The 19,691-nt window shown below is 35.9% G+C and overlaps 1 protein-coding gene across 2 annotated transcripts in view; it reads left to right on the top strand.

Annotated features, from left to right (window-relative positions):
• Window positions 1–19,691, top strand: part of CSMD3 (CUB and Sushi multiple domains 3) — a 726,030-nt gene that overhangs the window by 681,953 nt on the left and 24,386 nt on the right. For both annotated transcript variants that reach the window (XM_040588420.1, XM_040588419.1), the window contains 6 exons: window positions 1,469–1,651; window positions 2,856–3,032; window positions 5,472–5,651; window positions 9,411–9,584; window positions 13,314–13,487; window positions 13,751–13,824. In XM_040588420.1, the coding sequence (XP_040444354.1) occupies window positions 1,469–1,651; window positions 2,856–3,032; window positions 5,472–5,651; window positions 9,411–9,584; window positions 13,314–13,487; window positions 13,751–13,824 (962 nt within the window). The remainder of the gene's footprint in view (window positions 1–1,468; window positions 1,652–2,855; window positions 3,033–5,471; window positions 5,652–9,410; window positions 9,585–13,313; window positions 13,488–13,750; window positions 13,825–19,691) is intronic.

The following is a 19,691-nucleotide window of genomic DNA, read 5'->3' as shown; positions in this document are numbered from 1 at the left end:
GCAGACAAATTTCTTTACTACTTCCATGTAAGAACTTGTCTTATTACTGCTATTTAAGCTTAGGTAAATACCAGAAAAGTATGGCTATTCTACAGAAAGTGTTCTTTACATAATTTGTACAAATCTTTTAGTATCATTATCTCTAATGTAAAGCTATGACTTCCTTCAGCACTTGAATTAAAACTTGCTAGCTGATTCTTAAAATATTTCTTCTTTATTTCTTACATTATTGTAACTAAGTACAAAATAATGCAGATATGCTTTCAAAAATATTATGATGTTTGAATTAATTTTTGTATAGAAGACCTTTCAGTTTATTTGCAAGTTGTCACAGAAAACTGTAATCTGAATATCTGTGTGAAAACCTGAACAATGCAGCTCCATGAATTCTAGAAATCAACCCTTTTGTGTTGAAACTGAGTAATGTAATATACTTTCATCTCTTTTGTATATAAAACTAGCTTAAAGACCTTTAAAAAGAGAAAACAGCAGATCCTAAGTACATATTAAAAGATGTAAACAACATACCTGCTATCCCAGGGGTCCTCAAACTATGGCCCATGGGCTGGATATGGCCCCCCAGGGTCCTCAATCCGGTCCCCGGTATTTACAGACCCCTCCACCGGGGGTTGGGGGTGGGGGGAAACCAAGCAGCCGCAGACGACTGCCTGCCACTGCATCCACGCGCCGGCCCCCTGGTTAAAAAGTTTAAGGACCCCTGTGCTATCCCAATACAGTGTTACTTAGAGCTTTCTAAAAGTTCTCACCATAAATGTATAAATAGATGTCTATGCTTAGATGTTGTTATTGTTATTATTGTTATGACTGTTGGTTATTTTAACATTGATATACTACACACAGTAGAAAACAATCCCTCTATCTTACAATTTGCTTAAACACTTCTAGCTAAGGGAGGTTTTAGCTGTTAGGCAGTCTTGATCTTTCAACATTTCTTTGAACCAGGGAAATGCTTCATGTCAGATTTACATGAAATGTAAATACATGACTAGAGTTTTTATTCAACAGTGAAACTGTTACAGCTTTAACAATATTATAAAAGTAGTAAGTATTTTATGAACACTTGTTATAGGCAAACAATAAAGTTACCTTTATGATCAGGACCTTGGTTTTCCTCAGGATTCCTTACTTTTAATGACTAAGGTTTTGTGGCTTTCCCTTTGTTTCCCTATTCTTGTTTGATTATTCTGTTATCAAAAGTTTAGCATGGTCTAAGGGGTATCTTGAGATAATTATAATTTTTTTTTTCTGTACTAATATAAAAAAGTATAAAAAAAAGATTTGAGAATGAAGTAGTTTTGTAATTACAGGGGCTCACACCCAATGAGATATTTTTTTTTCTAAAAATATAAATATAAATTCACTTATAAATACATAGAAACATATATTTTAAATGTAGTGTCATAATAATATTTCACATTTATTTGACTCTTTGCACTGTAAATTCTAGGTGATACAGCTGGTTCTTGTGGTGATCCAGGTATCCCAGGTCATGGGTCTAGAGAAGAAAACAATTTTAAAATTAAAAGCACGGTACATTTCAGCTGTGATATTGGATATATCCTTCATGGTTCAGAAGAAAGGACGTGTATGGCAAATGGAAGTTGGACAGGAAGGCAACCTGAGTGCAAAGGTAGATCACAGAAGATCCACTCTATATTTTGAACTGTCTTGTTAAAAATGCTAATTAGGAAATGAATTTTACATTGCCAGTTTTATATTGTGAATGGTATACAATTGATTTTAGACTGACAAATATTTTTGAATAAGTTGTTACACCATAGCAGTGGTTTGATATCAGGTGACAAATATGAAATCAGTTCCTGAGACCCATGAAACTACATGTTTTCAAAATTCTGAGAAAAAAAAATTAGACTGAACTGTTTAGTTGTTCTCCATCTTGTGTCAGTAAACTATGTGTTATCCAGTACTAAAAACTAAACAAAAAAGGAAATTTATAAGGCTCCTAGAACTCAGTTTTTGCTGATTGTTTCCCTTAAAAATCTCACCATCACCTGACCTTTATTTATAACTATTATACATTTGAATTTCAGAGAAAAGACCTGATTTTTAGGAAAATGTCAATGTCATGATTTCATTAGATACATCTATGTCATAAATGATTGGCTTAAAAATTTTATTTACTAATACTGTTGACATTTAGTAGAAAAAAAAAAAAAGCTGAAACAAGTTTATTTGGAAAAAGTAATTCTGGAAATTTTAAGCTAGTTTTTTTTTTTTATCAGAGAAGAAAGTTTTAACAGGATATTTACGGAGAACCATTTATTACCTTAATGTTCTTGATTAAAAAATAGGAAGTAATTCGCAACAACCTCTTTTTTCAAAGAAAAGTTCCTGAAAAGCAGAAAATAATGTGACAACTTGTACTCCTGACTCCTATTTTCCATTTGATCATTGTTGACTCTTTTATCTGTATGCAATAGTCATCTCGTTTTAAAATCTTCTTTCACAAGATGGTTTTGTAATACCCTTTCTGTTGAGTGGTTTCCATCCCGACACATTGTAAATACGTATGTGTGTTGGTGTGTTGGTATCTGAAGGGATATACTTAGCCTAGCAGAACTTTCTGCTGTTGTTTGATCTTCGCTATTACAGAAATGAATTACCGCTTTACACACACACACACACACATACACACACACTCCCCCACCCCCTCACCCCTCCTTACACTTTTCAGAACAACAGCACGGATTTTGGCAACATAATGCTACTTTTCCTTGCATATATAGCAAATAAAGCAGGATTTTACTCGGACTTTACTATTTCAAAAATAATCTTTTCTACATTTAAAAAATATTTCACATTTTGCTTTATAGCTGTGCAGTGTGGTAATCCAGGAACAACTGCTAATGGAAAAGTGTTTCGTATTGATGGAACTACATTCTCTAATTCAGTAATTTATTCATGCATGGAAGGATACATACTTTCTGGATCATCTGTAAGACAATGCACAGCCAATGGAACATGGTCTGGATCCTTGCCAAACTGCACAAGTAAGATACATCTCTACTGAATAATCTTTGTTTTTCTGTCCTCTGAAAGATAATAAAGTAAAATATAGAAGATGGATATAAATATATTTTCTTTAATATACTCATGTAGCTAACAGTTCTGTCTTTCACAAATCTGTATCTTTTTAAGAATGGCAAAGAAAAATCCATTAATTTGTAAGTTAAAAAAAAACAATTACCATGTTACTAGGTAAAATAAATTAGACTGACCTCCAGTTTTCTTTACCACTGCACTAGCTACCCTTAGACTAACTGAGATAACCCTGTGGTGTGTTTTATAGTCTCTTCTGTATCCATAGACAGCAACTGTGTGGGAGGTGGTGAGGTTTTTTTCAATTTTCTTTTAAAGGTTAATACATACAGCTTAATTAGTATCTGCTCACTCAGACTGTGATAGTAGAGCAGGGATACCATACACCTTGGATTTTCAGTTCCCCAGTGATTTAGATCAAAGGACCTGGCCAGAATACACTACAAGCATGTAGTTATGTTTTTTTTCATTTTGGAAATCATGACACGGAGGAGGTGCCATTCACATCGGTCATGCTTTGTCATTGAGTTAAAATTGGCCAGGATTTTCTTACTGCCAAGGAAAATGCCTTGCACAACGTTCCAGAAGCAGTTACATTGCTGTAGGGGGATTGTCAAGTTTACCGTAAGATAAACTCCAAAGCACATGGGAGCTCTATTTGCTACGAACTAGATCTTTTTCCCCCACTGTTTGTTTTTGCTCCTGAAAGCAACAGTTTTTCATCACTTTCACTAGGGTTCTCAGGATTTCTTACTCTGAAAACTCTCAGAAATTGATAAATCCAATTGACTAGACCTGAGAGAAACTTATTTATTTTAGTGTTAATCTCAAATTATAATAATTTAAATCTTTCTTAACCTCTTGTGAATATCTAATCTCATTAGGATACAAGAGGTTTTACAACTGCTCCCACTCATTAAAGTACTATAGGCCTGATTTTGCCAAAAGCCATGACCTGTGTTTGGGGATTGCTTGGACATTCTCATCTGTTTATCATAGAATCATAGAATGGTTAGGGTTGGAAGGGACCTAAAGATCATCTAGTTCCAACTCCCCTGCCATCGGCAGGGACACCTTTCACTAGAACAGGCTGCTCAAAGCAACATTCACCTTGGCCTTGAACACCTGCAGGGATGGAGCATTCACAACTTCTCTGGGCAATCTGTTCCAGTGTCTCATGCTCCTGACAGTAAAGAATTTCTCCCTAATATCTAAATCTGCCCTCTTTTAGTTTAAAACCATTACCCCTTGTCCTATCAGTACAGGTCCTACTGAAGTCTGTCCCCATCTTCCTTACAAGCCCCCTTTTAAGCACTGAAAATCTGCTATAAGGTCTCCCCACAGCTTTCTCTTCTCCATGCTGAACATCCTCAACTCTCTCAGCCTGTCTTCATAGGAGAGGTGCTCCAGCCCTCTGATCATCTTTGTGGCCCTCTAAACTTGCTTGAACAGGTCCATGTTCTCCTTATGCTGGGGTGCTCCACAGCTGAATGCAGCACTCCAGGTGGAGTCTCATGAGAGCGGAGTACAGGGGGAGAATCACCTCCTTTGACCTGCTGCCTACACTTCTTTTGACATAGCCGAGGTTTCGGTTGGCTTTCTGGACTGCAAGCACCCATTGTCAGGACATGTTGAGCTTTTCAGCCACCAGTACCCCAAAGTCCTTCTCCTCAGGGTTGACCTCAATCCATTTGCTGTCCAGCCTGTATTGATGCTGGGGTTTGCTCTGACCCAGGTGAAGGACCTTGCACTTGGCCTTCTTGAACTTCAGGTTTGCACAAGCCCACCTCTAAGCCTGTCCAAGGTCCCTCTGGATGGCATCCCTTCCCTTCAGCATGTCGAACGCACCAGTCAGCTTGGTGTCATTGGAAAAGTTGCCCCCAGTGTTCATGTTGCTGATAATATACATGTTACATATGTACATAGTAAGCATATGAGGATTTTACAAATTGGGAACTTTTTGCAGACATATATCTTAAATTTTCCAGACTGTTTCCTTTCAGAATGTACCTACGCAAAAGTAAACTAAACAATAAATATCTGTTTCTTTAGTAATGAAATTCTGAAATAATAGGAAAATTTGTGGGTATCAAAGGGTGATAGTGACCTATGGAAGTATTTTTTTTTTTCATTTTATAATTTTAAATTTTACTGATAAAATTGAACAATCTGTCAATTTTACAGTTGAATAGATGTATTGATGTTCTCCAAATAGAACTGTTTTACAGCTCCTCATGTGTTTGGCAGCGATTTCAGATGAATGAATAAGGTTTATGCTACTTTCTCCTTTTTGCCCAATAATTTCCTAGTTTTGTCCTATGTTTTTTCTGTCACATATAAGTAAATCACACTCAGGTTTTCAAATACGTTCCTCAACTATTTACTTGCAGTTATCAGTTGTGGAGATCCAGGAGTCCCAGCCAATGGCATGAGATATGGTGATGATTATGTTGTTGGACAAAATGTTACTTATATGTGCCAACCTGGTTATACAATGGAATCAAATGGCTCCTTAATTCGCACTTGTACTAGTAATGGCACATGGAGTGGAGTAATCCCAACATGCAAAGGTACAACACTTATTTTAATCATCACCTATTTCTTCTGTGACATTTACATCCACTGTTTATTGTAATGAGTTAGCCAAATATTTCCACAGAAATCAAAACTTACTGTTAGTATGAATACACTGCATTGATTTGTTGGCTGCAGGAACAATGACTTCACCCTTTGCTTCTTTAATGTATTTTTCATACCAACACAGTACATAGAACAGTTTTTTGTAGCTTTATAGAATGTTTTATTACTTTGCTGCTAAACTGAATTAGCCAATATGAAATGATTGTTTAGATTTGTTTGTTCATTTGTTAAGGTTAGCATGTCATACCAAAAATGTCCTTATATATGTCCCTGTCCTTACAAAAAAGACCACTCAAGCATGCGATAGACACTTTTCAATCTGGAAAGGTCTACATATGTACAACTGAACTTTCTCGAAGGTAAAGTTGTTCTGGGTTACCCTCTCCATAATACAAAGCTCTCCCCTTCATTACACATGCACTTTTGACCATCGCTGTGCTGTATTGACATACTCTGCAAAAAGATGTTATTTTCTCTACTGTGAAAACTGAAAGGATTAATCTCAATATCTTCTTTCTCTCACTTTTACTAATCTTATTCCTGGTTTCATTGTTTCATTGCAGTTGCTTTAATGCTTTATTAAAATGTTGAAATTTAAGAGCAAAAAATCTGAATGTTACTGAAAGACTACCTTGATGCGGTCATCACCTTTGATGATTGGGGTCATCAAAATTATTTATTCTGACAAGTTCACTTTCTTGCTAAACCTAAAACATCTTCTTTCTAGAGTCATTTTTATCACTCTTCCTGATACCACAGCTGTAGAGAAGCAGCATTACTGTTTGTGTGTTTTATTTCTGGGTTCATGCTAAGTGTTTCTGATGTCTGTTCTTTTAAAACTTAGTTGGCTAAGTTTGTACTGACTTTGTTCTCATCCATTTTTATTCTTTTTTTGTGTTCAGGAAGTATGGTAACATACCTGTTCAGTAGTGTTCATTTTCCTCCCCTGAATTTATTCATCAAAACAGATCAAATAAGTTTCAAATCTACACCCCATTTGCAATTACTTTCCTTGCCGAGTACAGTACTCTCAATGTCTTACCAAGTCCATTTTAATCCTAATTCACCTTTGATAATTTCAAATTTCAGAATTATTTTCCCAACATATTCTTGACAATGTCAGACTTGAGATCCTGTTAACAATTCACCATTTTTTCCTATTTGTATTGTGCTCTCAGCCAGCCTCATCTTCAAGTACAAAACTCATTTTAAGAACAGAAGGACAGCCGTACAGGTCCTATTGACCAAGAGTCTGTCTGTCTCCAAGAGTGGCTGTAAGCAAACAGCTAAAAGATTGTAAGACAGAACAAATATTTATGATATAGTCTCCCAGTCTCAAATTCCTAAGGACCACAGGGCACCCAACTGGGAGCAGAGATCTAACTCTGATTTGATATGAACAGAACTACACAAAGAAAGAGTTAAGACTGTCAATTTTGGCTTTGAGGTTTTGAGTTTAGGTCATACATATTTATGGCTTGTATAAATACTAAATAATAATCATATGCAGAATCTATAGCATTCTCAGAATTTTGTTCTACTCCACACAGGTTTGTGTAAGTGTACTAGCTAAGTTAATAATCCCCATTTCTTTCTGTAATTAAAAGTAATATGCAGTAGTGTGTTTGAAATGTATAACAATTAGTTCTTACTGTCAGAAGGAAGTGCCAGGGTCCTCCTGGCACCATTTAGGTGAAATAATTGGAAAATGAACTGGGCAAAATATGGATGTGTAATTGTTGCCATGCCATGCAAATAGAATATATAAATAAATCTCTGGCATTCTGTAGTTGGAAAAAGGTGCATGTTCATCTGCAACTAAATGTTCAACTAGTCAAGCTTTTTTTTCTTTTTTTCTGCAGGTTTACATTTGTAATTTACTATTACTCTTAAACTGAAAAATGTTGCTGCACATATTTATGGTTAAATCTCTGACCAAAATATTTAGAGAGACATTCTGCCTTGTTCCTTGGTATTATTTTGTTTTGCTGCTTTCACCCCAAAATTCGGATATTACATTTGCTTTCATGCTACTTCTTCTGTCTTCTTTCCTAATTACTGACTGGTATTTCTTCCTCTATTATTCAGCTCAGAAGTTAAAACATACAGATATTTTTAAAAGGACTAGTCATGAAGGTCTTGGACAATGCGAACAGACTTTTGCTGCTTGGAGTACTTATTTTGACTGACTTTTATTAAAACATCATGAAAGTCGGGGAAAGGCTATCACGTCCTTTTCTGGGTTGGTAGTTTGGTGGGTTTTTTTAAACTATGAACCAGAGCAAGAGAAAGTATAAAAAATATGGCCTTCAAATTTAGATTTGGTTTACTGGTTGACAATTATTTGACAATAGTACTACTTTCATTAAGTATTCTCAAATAGCCAGAAGTGATGCTGCAGAGCATCTTTGTGGTGTAAATAGTTTGAGATTCTCTCACTGAAGATTATAAGAATGGAGGAATGGTACATGGTGAACCTTCTGCAGATCACATTCAAATACACAGTACTCCTGATCTAGTGCCTCTAACTTCTAAGCCTGCAAGATGACACCTGTCTAAACATAACTTTAAAGATTATGAGTGCAGCATTTCATTTCCTCCATTTTTGTGACCTCTGTGTTCTCTGTGTTAATTTTAGTCGCCAGCTTTTCTTATTTACCCCAACTGTCTCCACTAAATTAAATCATACAAGCTTAATTTGCTTTCTTTCTCTTTTGCTAGTCTTTTTGCTAGTTTTGCCAGTTTCTCCCGACTTTTCTCTTTTTTATCCCATTTCTCTTTCACATTTATTCTAGTAACTGTGGCTTACGTTTCCCCCTTTCTCTTTTTGATTCAGATTTTTTTTCATATTACTTTTTATATACCCTTTTTCCTTCAGGTCTCAATTGACAATTCTCTGTTGCTACCTCATTATGCAGGGAATAGCACTTTTATCTTCTTTATCTACCATTACATCTATTTATTTCTACTGTCCTCCTGTGGTGTTTTTCAGTCCTCTTTCATACAACAGGACATGTTTCTATTTCTTCCTGGGATGCCTGGAAATGAGAAACTATACTGAAATATTTCTTGTTGGCCTTCTTAAAGGTAGCAATACTGACAATTTCAAAATGCTGCAAATCCTTACATTTTCTCCCTCTAGCCAGAAGCTAGATGCTTTTTGGTAAGGAGCTATTAATGAAGCAAATAGTAACCAATCTGTGGTACTTAGAAACAGGCTTTCAAGTCATATTTTGGAACAATCATCCTGGAATTTCATCCCTGCGTGTTAATATCTAACAAATGCCTGAGCTGGTTATGAGGAAGAATGTATTTGACTATTACCATGGTAACTAAACATAATTATACTCTATGTTGTCTAAACAGACAAACAAAATCATTTTGTAGTATACTACCAGACATATCTTCAGTGTTGTATACTTCATATCCTCCATACTGATATTTAGGTAGTCTTCCTAGCACCCTGTTTTATTGAAGACATTTCATCAGCCAGCCACTGTCTCCTAAACGTTGGAAACCAGAATTACAAACTTCAGGAAATGTGGCAAGTGTACAGTGAGGAAGATAGCATGTCCTGACTGTATTGTCCTCTAAAAAAGGTGAAATTAGCACATATGGTTCTTCTAGTAACTGTGTACACTGGGGATATTTACAGCAGCTGGGCCTAATTATTTTGAATATTATTGCAGCTGTTACCTGCCCAACTCCTCCGCAGATCTCTAATGGAAGGTTGGAAGGAACAAACTTGGACTGGGGATTTAGCATTAGCTATGTCTGTTCTCCAGGATATGAACTCTCTTTTCCTGCTGTTTTGACTTGCGTTGGGAATGGAACATGGAGTGGTGAAGTACCTCAGTGCTTGCGTATGTATTTACTTTATAGTCCTGTATTTCTTTATTGAACTGTAGTGGTTTTTTCCTCTTTAATTTTTTTGCTTTTTGGGTTTTTTTGGTAGGGCTTTTTTTTTTAGGTGTTTGGTTGGGGGTTTTTTTGGTGTGCTTGTTTTTATTTGTTCCCCCTAGGAGTGGCTCAGTTCATGTTAAACCTGGGACAAACACAATCCTTCTATATTTTCCAAACATGTAACATAATTTGTATGTTTAGGAAGACATAGGAGTATCTGTAAATCCTTTGTGAGCATGTAGGAAGTCTTAAACACTAACACAAAAAAATATTACAGATCATAAGTATATCATACATACCAAATGATCCAAAACAAAACAAAATTAAGAGGTACTGTCTTGTTTTCAGATCCAGCTACATATTGAATATGTGAAGTTTCATTATAATCGCTTTTATTTGCTCATTACTCATCTTAAACTTTCACAGAGACTTTTTTCTGGCGGTAATGTTGACTGGGGCCCAGGGTGATTCCTTGACAATTGTCTATTTTTCCCTCTGCCCTAAATTAAGTTACATATTTTATACAGTATATTTTCTTAACCTGAAATTCATAACATTGATGGATTTCTATATTGCCACAAATTTCATTACAATAGCAAATGTGACTTTTTCTTTAGGTTGGTATGATTTCACTCATTATTTGAAAAATCTTTTTAAATAAGTTATTCTAATGCTTCTGAGAGATATTCAATTGATTACACAGAAGAAGGAGGTTCTATAGTTATTTGTAGAATGTATTGGTCTTGAGCAAGGAATTTGACTGCAAGAGGAAAATTTCATCTTCATGGCTTTACAGTTTCTGAAGTTTAATTTGAGCTTGACAAGTAGCTGAGCTTGCCAGTTAGCTTGCTAAATGTTGCAAGATGCAATTTTCTGTTCTTTTACTGTTTTTTGCATTCTTCATAACTCTCTTTGAAAAATATTCTGGTTTGGCTATATCCTACTACTATGAAAACATATAGATGAACTTTTCTTTTTTCCCTAATGATATTCTCATATCATCAATAACAGCTGCTTGGTGCTGCTGAAACTGTATGTACCACAGCTGGAACATGGTGAAATACATTGTTTCTGGAAGAAAAAAAAACCTCCACCATTTGTTGTTTAAGTTCTGTAGATGGAGTTCTTCTAAAGGCCACTATATTATGAACATCAAAGACCATGAAAAATTCTTTTCATCATTTGTTCTTGAATTAGAGATTATGTCCTTACATTCATTTTTGAGTATCACAAGCTATTTGTCATCTTTGAGGTTGGAATACTCAATACTGCAATGTGCTCTGAAAAAGGGGCTCCACCTTTAAACTCTTTAAAATGTATAGTTAGCACAGAATGCAGCTGCCTGGGAGTTAAAGGCTGTTTCATGCAGAGATTACATTAACTGAATGTTGTTGATGTGCAATGGTTACCCATTGGCTTGCAAGAGAAATCAATTGGCAGCCAGTGCTTGTCAAAAAGCCTAAACTAGCTGCCATCTGGCAGAAATGAGAGGGAGCTGGTGAAAGTCATTCTCAATGAGCAATCTTTAAGCAGTTCTTGACATCAGAAACTTACTTCTCAGCTTAGTTTCTCAGAGTCTGTAGCTGAAAGTATGCAAGGTGTAGTTATAACATGGAATAATTATTTAGAATAGAATATGGTTATGTCTTTGGTTGAGTATTAGTCATCTATGACCTGGTACATTTATCTGTTTAATTATTCATATAGTAATTTGAATAAAGGACTGCTGTTTTTATAAGCTTGGCAATAGATGGCAAAAGAAAAATGTAAGCCTATGCCTGAAAATTCCTAACTACAGATATAACTTGCTGTTAATCAATTAAATGTTTAATTTGAATAATGAGACCAGCCTCATAGCTTCAGTGCCAGACTTTTGTGTCCCTGTCTCTGTTAAATGCTCTCAGATTCCATGGGAAAATATTTCCATTGGGAGTTGGGGGCACTCTCAGAGCTTCCAGTTTGCTGCAACTTTAGTTTGTTCTGTAGTCCCCTGTTCCAATATCAGAAGAAAACTGCCATGTTTTACCAGGGTGCCTGGTTCCCACAGCTAGCTATATAGAAGGCAGATATTCAGTAGCTATTCAATGATTGGGTAAAGTTGACCTACAACTCATTGGTGGAGTTTACTTAGTTCTATAAAAAAATAATAAACTTAGAAAAAAAGAAAATTAATGTGAAGAATTTTTTCCCTTGAGAGTGGTTGCTACTTTATTGGTACAAAAAAACTGTTCAGGAGACAATTTCAAGCCCCTATATTAAAAATCTATATGCATTTTATGTATTTTCAAATTAAGACTTTTACAGACATTTCTAAAGAAAACACAAATTACAACCATGATCTGTCTGTCAATCACACAACGAGATTCACTGTTTGTCACTATCTCCAGTTCATAGACCTTTTCAGAATTTGGCCTATAATTCTGCAGACAGTCCTGTTCCACTTAAAGCAATGAAATCATATACATTTCTGCTAAATTACAGATTAAGCCCTTTTTCTTCAACATACATTTCCCATACAGTGTCTGCAGTAAGAGGCAGAGGGCAGGATCATTTCATGTGAGCAGGTCCTTTGGAAAGCTTAAAGCATACATGACAAAGAGAGATGTTAGAAATAATTTTGAAGGTGGTTGTCTAAGAGATGTAATTTAAATTTTCTTTGTAGAAGGGAAAGACGGAGCAGAAAATTCCACTGTCTGTACAACATGCCTTTTTAGAAATATGTCATTGCACACATCTGGGTTAGTGTTTTATGTTTTTGTGTGTATTGCAGCATTTTCTGTTTGAAAAGAAATTAGATTCTACAATACTGGAATTCATGGTGTCAGGGAATAATATAGTCTGACGGCACAGGGTTTACCATAGCTGATTGCACTTCCTGAATCAAATATTCAAAATCCAGCTTCTGACAATAATCACTACTTTACACTACAGAAGAGGGCGAGTAAGTTTGCCAGCAGTGCATTTACTGAGTTGTGCTATGCTATAGCCACAAGAAATCTTTAGGTGATAGGTATAAAGTAAAAAGATCAATTTAAGAATATGTTCTTATCAGTCAAATTTATCCTGCCTAATAACAGCTTATTAGTGTTTGATTTTTAGATTGACTTTTAGATTTCTTCACTGTGTTCGTTTGGTTTTTTGTTGGCTGTACTAAGTTTCAATTCCACACATACCAAATCTTATCTTTCAGTGAAGGATGACAAAGTAAGAATTTATGATTCCTAAAATCTGTCTGACAAATCCTTCAGTCATACAAAACAGTTGAGCATTGAGTAGATGGCAGAAAGCAGGAGACGGCAGGAGATTTACATGAAGGTTTGGTACACTCTCTGATTGCTCTCTATAGGAAGATTTGCAGATTGATGTGGTTTGGGGCAGAGGTGAATTATGGATATCTGGACCTTAATAAAGTAGGTGGTGTAACCTTGAGTGTCAACTTCAAGCTACTGACCAAGTCCACTATGTAGACTTTTAAACAGCTAGCAAAACTACTGCAAACTGAAACAGACTAAAGATTGTCTATCTAGTCTCGCTTTTAATTCCTATTAAAAGTTTCTGTATTTTATTTGTGTTAAAAAAAACCCAAACAATATAAAATTCGGAGTAACTGCTTGACTGAGTTCAGGTAGGTTATTTTTGTGTATTTTAATAAATGGCACATTCCATTTCTATAATGCATTTTCTCACAGCAAAGTTTTGTGGTGACCCTGGAGTACCTGCTCAAGGAAAAAGAGAAGGCAAAAGCTTCATTTATCAGTCAGAAGTCTCATTCAACTGCAATCCTCCTTTTATTTTGGTTGGCTCCAGCACCAGGATTTGCCAAGCAGATGGCACATGGAGTGGCTCTTCTCCTCGATGTATAGGTATGGTAACACCCATATTACTGAAATTTCTTGAAATGTTTATTATTCTTTTTCCTGCTAAGTCAGTCTAACAATTTTCAACTATTTTGAATTATCCTGGTGTTATTCTATACTTTCTAAGAATCAAGTCACTTTATATTTGTTTCTCTCATTGGCTTATTGCATGTTTTTGAACAAGCTTAATTTTGTGATGCATTCATGTATTTCATTAAAATGCTGTAATTTGTTTTGTCCTTTTTTTTTTTTTTTTCTTTTTTCTTAAGAACCTACTCGCACAGCATGTGATAATCCAGGAGTCCCAAGGCATGGGTCACAAAACAACACATTTGGCTATCAGGTAGCGTATAATATTTTTTATTAACTTGCATATTAAAATATTTTTGTACTACCTCAAAGTCTAGAAACTTCTGATTAAAGGCGAATAAACTGCTCATGCCTTGTAAGAGCTGGTTGCTAGAGTGCTTCTGTGTTTCCCTATTTCTAGCTGTTGCATTACACTGACCTTGTGTCCCTGTTAGCACTGCACTGTGTGAAACCTTGGTGATCAAATTCTGCTTGGTTTCACCTTGAAGGAGTTCAGGATCTCTCCACCTATAAGTGCTCCCTACTGTTTGCCAGCTAGGCTTTTTCTCCTTAGAAGTGTGCATGCTGTGTGCCAAAGTGCTAGCGTAGACATACTCTAAAAAAGAGTGGCTTTTTGTTTGGGGTTGTTGGTGGTTTTTTTGAGAGCAATTCTGTTGTTACATTTGGAAATCATGTGACCGCAAATGAATCACAGCATCACAGAGACTGGGAGTGCTTCTAGTCCAACACCTTTCTCAAAGCACCGTCATCTAGAGCAGGTTGATCAGAGATGTGTCTAGGTGGTTTTGAACATTTCCAGGGATGGAGACTCCATAGCCTCTCTGAGAAACCTGTCCAAGTTGATCAAACTTACAGAGAAAATTATTTTTTCTTATTTTTAAACAGAATTTCCTATGTTTCAATTTGTGCATATTTTCTCATGTCCTGTCACTGGGCTCCACTGAAAAAAAGTCTGTTTCTGTTGCCTTTCCTGTCCCCATTAAGTTTTAATACACACTGGTAAGATTCCCCTTGAGCCTTTTCTTTTGCAGGCTGGACAATCCCAGCTCTTTCAGCCAATCCTTTTATGCCAGGTGCTCTAGTCCCTTAGTCACCTTTGTGGGCCATCACTGGACTCAGTGCAGTATGCCCCTGTCTCTCTTGCACTGGTGAACCCAGCACTGGACCCAGTACCCACTTGTGTCTCACCAGTGCTGAGCAAGGGGAAGAATCACCTCCCTTGATCTGCTGGCAGTGCTCTGCCTGATGCAGCCGAGGAAGCTGTTGGCCACTTTTTTACGAGGATGTGTTGTGACAAATGGTGTTTTATATGCTTCTGTTGGGAACAGAACTGTGAAATTGAGAACGCTTCTGAATTTCTGATTTTCTGAATCACACAAAACAGTGATGTCAGTGAGACGTTTTCACAGGTGAACGGTGTACAGGTGCAAAACTGTGCCCTGTAATTTGCTAGGAATCTGATAAGGCAGCTGCAAACAGAGAGAGTCTAAACTATGCTGCTACATGCGTGATTGTTGTCAGGGCTGAAAGCTCCAGACATGTGAAGGGGACTAGGCAGAAGAGTGAGCTAGCAGCTCTCCCATTGTATGTGGTGCCAGTCTCGCAGCAGGAGTTAAAAACTGCAGATTGCCAGAAATGCAAGAAAGGGCTGATTTAAATTTGAACAGATTTACAACGTTAAATCAGTTTTTAGAAACAAAGGTTGTAGCTTAAGACTTCACAAAATTTCATGGCAAAAAATGTCTTTGGTTTGTCATTTTGGTGGCCTTTACATAATACTCCTGCTTAGTGATTGTTTTAGCAGTCTGCGTTTTCAGATTGTGCTAGATCACTATCATACACAAGTGTTAATACAATAGTCTCTATTTTCTGCAGGGAATGAAGTGCTGTTTTGTGCCAAGATAGAATATGCAGGGGCAGTCCTTGGGCTAACTTCCTTTGCATATAAGACAATATTATGCTAGAGGACAACTATTCAACTGTGTAAGAAAAGATTCATTGCAATGACCATTTTCTACAGAGTTACTGTCCATAGTTTCTCTGGTGTGTTAGTGAGCTTGCTATCATTGAAGAAACTAATGCAGACTTTCTCATTTGTGGTGCAGTTGTTGCAGTTGTGAGTGAAAGCATCACTCACAGCTAGCATGGAACTGTCAAAATACCAGGCAAAATGTCAACTGATAAATAATTTCTAAAAGAAGCGTAGCTGCTGGCAGAATTTACAGCCTTGATCACAAAGTTGTAAGGTTAGTGCCTAGCAGATTTAAACTGTATGAACTATTGTCTCCTTGCCTAGCCAGTAACTTACCTCACACTCAGGTACCAAATTTGGATTTATATAGTAACTAAAAATCTGCATGCAATTTCTGGTTACTCTGAATGTTTGCTTAATTAATATAGAACAGGGTAGGGGTATTATTCATACAGGTATAACTGAGTTTAGCTCTTTAAAACTGAGTCTAGTGTCGAAACAACAGTTAAAATGATTGGTTCTCAACAAGTTATTGTCTGTAGATCCTGGAAAGAAATATTAGATTACAATATATTAAATAATGTTATGACTCATTTAAACCACAAATATCTTATAAATTATTTTATGTTATGCTATAAGTAACTCCCTATATGAATGGGATAATAATGAGTTTTGCTTCCATCTATAGCAGAAAGGTAAAGAATAATTCTAAATTATACCAAAATACTGAAGATAAGACACTTCTGATTTTTGTTTAACTGTAGATCTGTGGTCTACCATTTTAAATAATAGACCACAAGAGCTTATGCAAAATTAAGCAAAAATGTTTTGCAGTTGTCAAACACATAACAGTTTGTTACTGTTGCGTACATAAGATGGTTTTCTGGCTCTAACCCAGGTAGTTGTGTTTTCTTTTCTTATTTGGGGGTTTGGTGGGTTTGTTTGTTTGGTTGATTTGGGTTTTTTGTGGTCTGGTTTTGGTTGTTTTATTGGTTTTTTTTTAAACTCTCTTAAACACTTCAAATTTTAACTGATATTAATAGAGTCATTTAGGTGACTCAATTGTTAAGTTTTAAATTTATGTCTCTCTATCCTTAAAAAGCAAGATTTACCCTGATGGTAGGTTCAAGTCTCTATATGTGACATCCTGTTTTCAGTGCTTTTCAACAAATTACAATACCTCCTCTTTTACCTGACTATATCACTGAATGTCACTTGCTTTTCACAACACTAATGTCAAGTTACAAACTTCCACAGCACTGGATTTTTGTCCTTGTTGTTTCCCCTACTCTTGATTATCTGTTTTCCTAACTCATTGATTGGATTGAAAGTTCAGGAATATACAACATAATTCTAGGCTTGACTGAAAGGTGTATCAAAACCTGACCTCCTGGAACCTGCACTAAGCGAAAGCACAAACAGCACCACCTCACATTTGAATGGTGTTTAAACTGTTAAATAGAAGCTTTGTAAGGAAGAGGTAACAGAATTTTGCATTAATTTTATTGTTTGGTATTGAATTCAGCAGGCAGTAGCAGATCAGGTTCTTGTGTGTTTAAATAACATCAAAATACCAGTTTAGTGCTATTTGGATATCGGACATGGCATGAAAATCAGTAGCATCACCTGCTTTAATTGTTATGAATATACACTTATAGGTTCTTTACCTTTCATCTGAGTATTTTTGATTTGACAGATCTACCTTAACAACTGTGTTGCAATGAAGACAAAATATCTTTAGAACTTAGTGATTACTGACTTCATCTGTAATCTGAAAAATAAATTGCTCCTTGGAAAGAAACTGTGGTTTTGAAATATTTCCTCAGATATATTTCTAGTAGCATAGAAAATTGCTTATAGCACTGTCACCATAAGCTGTTGTAACACAAGATACTACTGAATTGAAAAAACAGTTTAGAATGGTTTAGACCAATCAGTCATATATGTAAAATTTATTATTTCTTGTACTTGTCCAACATATATTTTTGTAGAAATTCAGCTCCTTTCCCCTACATTAAAGCCTGAAGGGAGTGGAAGGGCAGCCTGAATTTAGAAAGGAAAATAGCCACATTACAGTAGTGGTAGCCCTGCGTTAGCTCTTGGGTTCTATTTTATAAAATTTGATCTAGAGATGTGGAGCAACCTTACAAATAAACTCTTTTTCTGAATGTAATGCTTATAAAAAACTTTAGTGTTGATTGAGTTGCAGGATGAAATTCCAAGTCCTGTACTACCACAGTATAGCTGTCTCCATTAGCACAGTTGGCATCATCGCTGCATCAATGAAAATGTAATTTAAGCCTTATCAGGCACCATGTAATTTTCCTGGTTCATTCTGTTTCTCAGGATCCTGAGGTCTGTGGCTTCAGCTTTGTATCAGTGGGGGATGTCAGAATCTGGAGTGCTTCGCTGGCAGGAATGTCATTTTTACTGGGGTTTTTTTTTCCCTTTAGGTTATTTTTGTTTGGTTGAGTTTGGTTTTGTTTTGTTTTGTTTTGTTTTTCATCTGTCATTCTTGATTCACTTGGGGTTATTTATAGTGTTTCTAACACACTTTTACAACCATTCACACTGCAGCTCCACATTGTATTTCAATCTACCATATAAGGTGCATTTTACCTATGTTAGATACTTGTTTTTTACACCTGAGACCTTGATTCTGTACAGATCTGCATTTCTTTAAATAACCATAAATGAGTCATTCACATCATAGGGTCTCCACTGACGAGCCTGTGTCAGGTCTTTTATCACACCCATACCTGCAGTCTCCTTCACAGTATGCTGTGTCTCCATTTCTCAAGGCCTTTGCTATCATGCCAGTGCCAGGCTTGTATTTCTCTACAGTGCATCACAGTAGAGGTAAATAGATCATTCTGTGCAGAATAGTTTCTGGTAACTACTATGGATATAAAGCTGTGGTTGTACATAAAGGAAGGCATAAAAATTAGTCATAGCCACCTGATCACAAGAACATTTGATGTTACAGCTAAACAAAACAAAACAAAACAAAACAAAAACACCAACCAAACCCTACAGGCAGCTTAAGACACTTTTAGACAAAGGAAGCCCGTCAAGCCTCTGCCCAGAGGTCATGCAAACTAAATAGCTTGTTACTAGTAGTGGCAATAGTGTATTACTGGACTACCAAAATACAAATACAGTAAAGACTTAATGAGTTGTGGTTTCATTCACATAAAATATGATGTTAAAGGTTGGTGAAGAGAAATAACTGACATTTTCTCAGCCTCTCAATCCTTTGGCATGAATTGCTGGGGGTGGAGGAGCTTGTTAGAGTATCTTCACGTTCTTTTGTAAACTGAAGTCTAAAAAAAATTGGTTGTAGATTAACTCATGAAAGAGAGAAATATCTTCTATTCTTATAAGGAATATAAGACATAATAAGGATAATAAATTATTATTATTATAATTATTACAATTATTATAATATTATTATGGTGAAAAATTTATCTAGAGTACTATCCTATACTTTATAAATGGATGCTGGTTAATAATTATGAAATTTCTTCTCAGATTGCTATTTCTCCTGTTAGAGAACAGCAAATATACAGTCTTCACTTCTTAGCAAAAGGAAGTTAGTGATGTTGATTTTGGGAATATACAAACCATAACTGACACTATGGGAAAAGCAGCTATAGAACAGAGATGATCAAGCAGTATACAAGGAAATCTCTTTTTTTACAGGATGGGATGCAAACACTGTTGCAGATAGAACAGTTCTTCCCTAAAGCCAGTGAACAATGATCTTTCTGGTCTTTCCCCAGCTCTCCCCACTAGTGCTTCTATTCAAGCTGTATAACAAAAAATTCTAACAAACCAGATCTCAAGACTGGGAATTTTTTAAGACCATAGAATGCTGTATTTTAGCGCCACCTGGTGCCTTTGGCACAAGAATATTGCAAAATAGACTTTAAAAGCAATTTTTACATTACATTTTTATTTTTTATTTTTAATAATTACATCTTGCTTGTAAGCTTTTTCTTTCCAGGAGCAGTGAGACTTTTACCTTTTTCTATTTATTCATTATCTTGGCCCGCTTGTATTTTTATGCTACTTTGTGTGCTTATGTATGTAAAGCTTGTGTTTCTTTAACAAGGATAATACAAGAGGCATCAATATTTATTTATTTT

The sequence above is a fragment of the Falco naumanni genome, chromosome 3, assembly GCF_017639655.2.
Source record: "Falco naumanni isolate bFalNau1 chromosome 3, bFalNau1.pat, whole genome shotgun sequence".
Taxonomy (NCBI): domain Eukaryota; kingdom Metazoa; phylum Chordata; class Aves; order Falconiformes; family Falconidae; genus Falco; species Falco naumanni.
This window is presented reverse-complemented; position numbering and strand designations above follow the sequence as displayed.